Source organism: Cyprinodon variegatus, unplaced genomic scaffold, assembly GCF_000732505.1.
Source record: "Cyprinodon variegatus isolate N-32 unplaced genomic scaffold, C_variegatus-1.0 Scaffold235, whole genome shotgun sequence".
Classification (NCBI taxonomy): domain Eukaryota; kingdom Metazoa; phylum Chordata; class Actinopteri; order Cyprinodontiformes; family Cyprinodontidae; genus Cyprinodon; species Cyprinodon variegatus.
The window spans coordinates 705,811-708,947 of record NW_015150688.1 but is presented as its reverse complement, the minus strand read 5'-3'; the positions used below and the strand labels follow the sequence as shown (position 1 = coordinate 708,947).

Genomic DNA, 3,137 nt, shown 5'->3' with positions numbered 1-3,137 from the left:
AAATGAAATGACACGAATCGAGAGAAAAAAAGATTTGGGTCATGTAGAAGACTTTGCTTATCCACTTTATGTGAATGTATTTCTTGAAGTTAGGATTATTTTTTTCCTTTAATTTCCTGCTTATTAGTCTGTGTTTAGATCCTGCTCCATATTTGTTCTTTCAGATTTCTTTCTTTGTACTCTGATTTCCCTTTCAGGTATCTCTGCTCTGATCATTATTCTCATATTTTCCGTTTCCCACCCATAAATTTTCCTCAGTCTATATTCCCCTGTGGATTCCTTAGTCACTGTTGGTTTGTCTGCTTGATACCGTTCAATCCTCCTCTAGTTTGTCTGAAGTAATTCTAACCTCTGTCATCCTCTCTCCTTGTTTCCAGTTTAGTTCTGAATTCATTTAGACTTCAGGTTAATTCAGGTTTTGGGACTTTTTGACCTTGTTTGCATAAGTTTCTTTCTGCATCTGTAAACATCTGCTTTTATTTTACATCCTTCTCCTTTTTGCCAGCATTTGGCTCCTCATCAACCAGCATTCCCTCTTGGCTCTGATGAGCAGTAGCTATATTGATATCTCATCTTCAAGCTTTTTTTTTCTGTGTACATAAATAATCCCTGCAGTCGACTTTGGCTTTAGAGTGGATTTGAAGAGATTTTTTCCAGGCAGCAGTAATAATAGGTCAATACTCAAAGATTCTCAATATAGGCCCTCTCCAGCAGCTAACTCTGCATCACAGCTACAGATTCCTGTTGAGTCACAAACTGCTTTATTTTTCTTTTCTTGACAAAACCTCCAAACTCTGGCTGAGAACACAAATGTGTTTGTATCTTCCTCAGTGTGGATTCAAGGAAGGCTTATTGGATAGTACTGAGATAGTTAAATAATTCTTGTTGAAATAATGCAAAAAAAGATGCTTATTGTGACAAAGTGGGGAAAGCAATAATTGGTTATAAAGCTAAATTACACATATGTAACAAGTTTAACTAAAATGAGGACACTGTAATCTAATAGAATGCAAAGCACATTATACAGTTACTGGAGAAGCCCAACTCTTGATAATGTCTTAATTAAAAGAACTTCAGAGAGATAACATAAAAAGCTGGTTAAGATATTTAGCATTTATCTCACTGACAAAGAACATGATTTTTTTTTTATCCCCTAAAATAAAATCATTCGGCACCAATAAAGATACAAAATTATAATACCAGAAAAGAATTACCTGTGTTGGGTCACATTTACCTTAATAACAATTTATAATCATGCCTCAGGTGAAGAAAATATATGCTTTGAAAGTTTTTGAATGTCAGGTTGTCAGACAAGGAACCAGAGAAGGGCATTAAATCCCAGACTGGGTACTGCACAGTTATTGCAACATTCACACAGTCAAAAAATGCACAAAAGCAGTTTTAGAAGTTATAAAAGAAAACAACTGACCATGTTTAAAAATAGCAGCTAGGTTTTGCAACAAGTATTATTGTAACTAGCTGCAACTGTTTTTTGTCTGAGTGTCTGAGCCCAATAAGTAACAGATTGTAATTCAATATGCTGATTTTCCTTCCATGCAATCATATCCAGGGTTAACAACAAGGGTCTCTTTTGGGAAAAACAAAACAAAAAAAAAAAAACAAAAGAGTTTTTTGCCCACTGTGGTGAATTATGTGCATACTTGGTTTCCCCAGTTTGGCATGAAATTCCTTGGTGAAGGATTCCTTCATCATTTTGGGTCTTCAATCCATTACCTCTCAGACCAAATTTCTCTTTAATTTTTCTGCCTCACCAGTGAAATAAAAAAGTTGGTCCATCCAGTATCATAAAGGTACATTTACATCTTTACCAAGAAAAGCAGATGGAGACACTGTGCCATTGCTGCGGGACACCATGACACTGATGCCGGTCTCGACGAAGGGAACGGAGAACTCTACAACCTCTGACCTCTCTTCGTTGATGGTGAGGGAACCGATGGCCATGTCAGCCCTGTTGGAGACGACCTAGAAAACAAAAAACTACTTTAGGTGGAATTTAAAGTAATGAAGGAAAATATTTGATCTCACTCATACAGCTGTAAAATACAACAATTAAAGACAAAAAAGTGTTACAGTGAATGTACAATCAGGTCAAAGAACCAAATATTTTTCAATAATAACTGTGTAATATACTTTGAGGAGATTGGATTAAAGTTTTCAGGTTACTTTAATTATCAGATCTGAATGCAGATCTGACGGTTGATGTTTTTCTCAGTATTATATTGACATATGCATTGAGTCTTTGTTAATGAACCAAGACCAGAACTTGAATCTCTTTTCTTTCTCCTCTCTTTGGTTTCAAAATGAATCGCAGCTGTATTTCTCTTCAAAGCTCCTCTGGAAGCAATAATTGTGGCTCAGGTGGTCAGCAGGTGAAGAAATGAGGGAATTCACAGCCCTGTCATGTTTCACCTGGCAGGGAACAGGGGTTGCATGACAGCAACTGAGGGACTGCGAAAGTTAGAGAAGCTGGATGCTGACCAGGAGTTCATTATTCTGCCGTGGCTTGGCACAAAGAATCTGTGAAACAATAAAGGCTTTGCAGTGTCTGGGCCAACACCATTGAGATACCTTAAATGCTCTTAGGTCTTAAAACGTATTCACTTTCTTCTATTGTCTATGGAGCAAAAAGAAGAGACACATTTTATTTCTGCACTTTCTTGAAAACTTGCAAGTGTACTTCAAAGTCTCATTATGGTCAGTATGTGTGTTCTACCTTCACTGCAAAGTCCTTAAAAATATGGGGGCCCACAGGGTCAACTATGGATCATTAATATGGACTACCATAAGAGAACAGGTATAAACTCTCACTGGTTTGTGACTGGACCTTCTGAAAATGAAGCTGCTTGCTCCCGTAGCTGGTGCTTTGTGTCACTGTTCTGTTTTTTTTTAAAGTGAAACAGGCCCTCCATGACAGTAATTGATTCAAAAATCAAAATTTTTTTGCACATTTTTTTATGAGAAGGGCTGTTTGGAATGTGCTAGTCTCTCCTCCACCTCTTGCCAGACTTCTCTCCTTATATAATCTCTTAAGATCCCATGGTGCGGATGATTCTCTTAATAAATTGGGTCTCATATATATATATATATATATATATATATATATATATATATATATA

At 36.6% G+C, this 3,137-nt stretch overlaps 1 protein-coding gene across 2 annotated transcripts in view; it reads right to left on the bottom strand.

Moving 5' to 3' along the window:
- LOC107089017 (glutamate receptor ionotropic, NMDA 2D-like) overlaps positions 1-3,137 on the bottom strand; it is a 244,606-nt gene that overhangs the window by 51,181 nt on the left and 190,288 nt on the right. For both annotated transcript variants that reach the window (XM_015381530.1, XM_015381531.1), the window contains exon 10: positions 1,830-1,983. In XM_015381530.1, the coding sequence (XP_015237016.1) occupies positions 1,830-1,983 (154 nt within the window). The remainder of the gene's footprint in view (positions 1-1,829; positions 1,984-3,137) is intronic.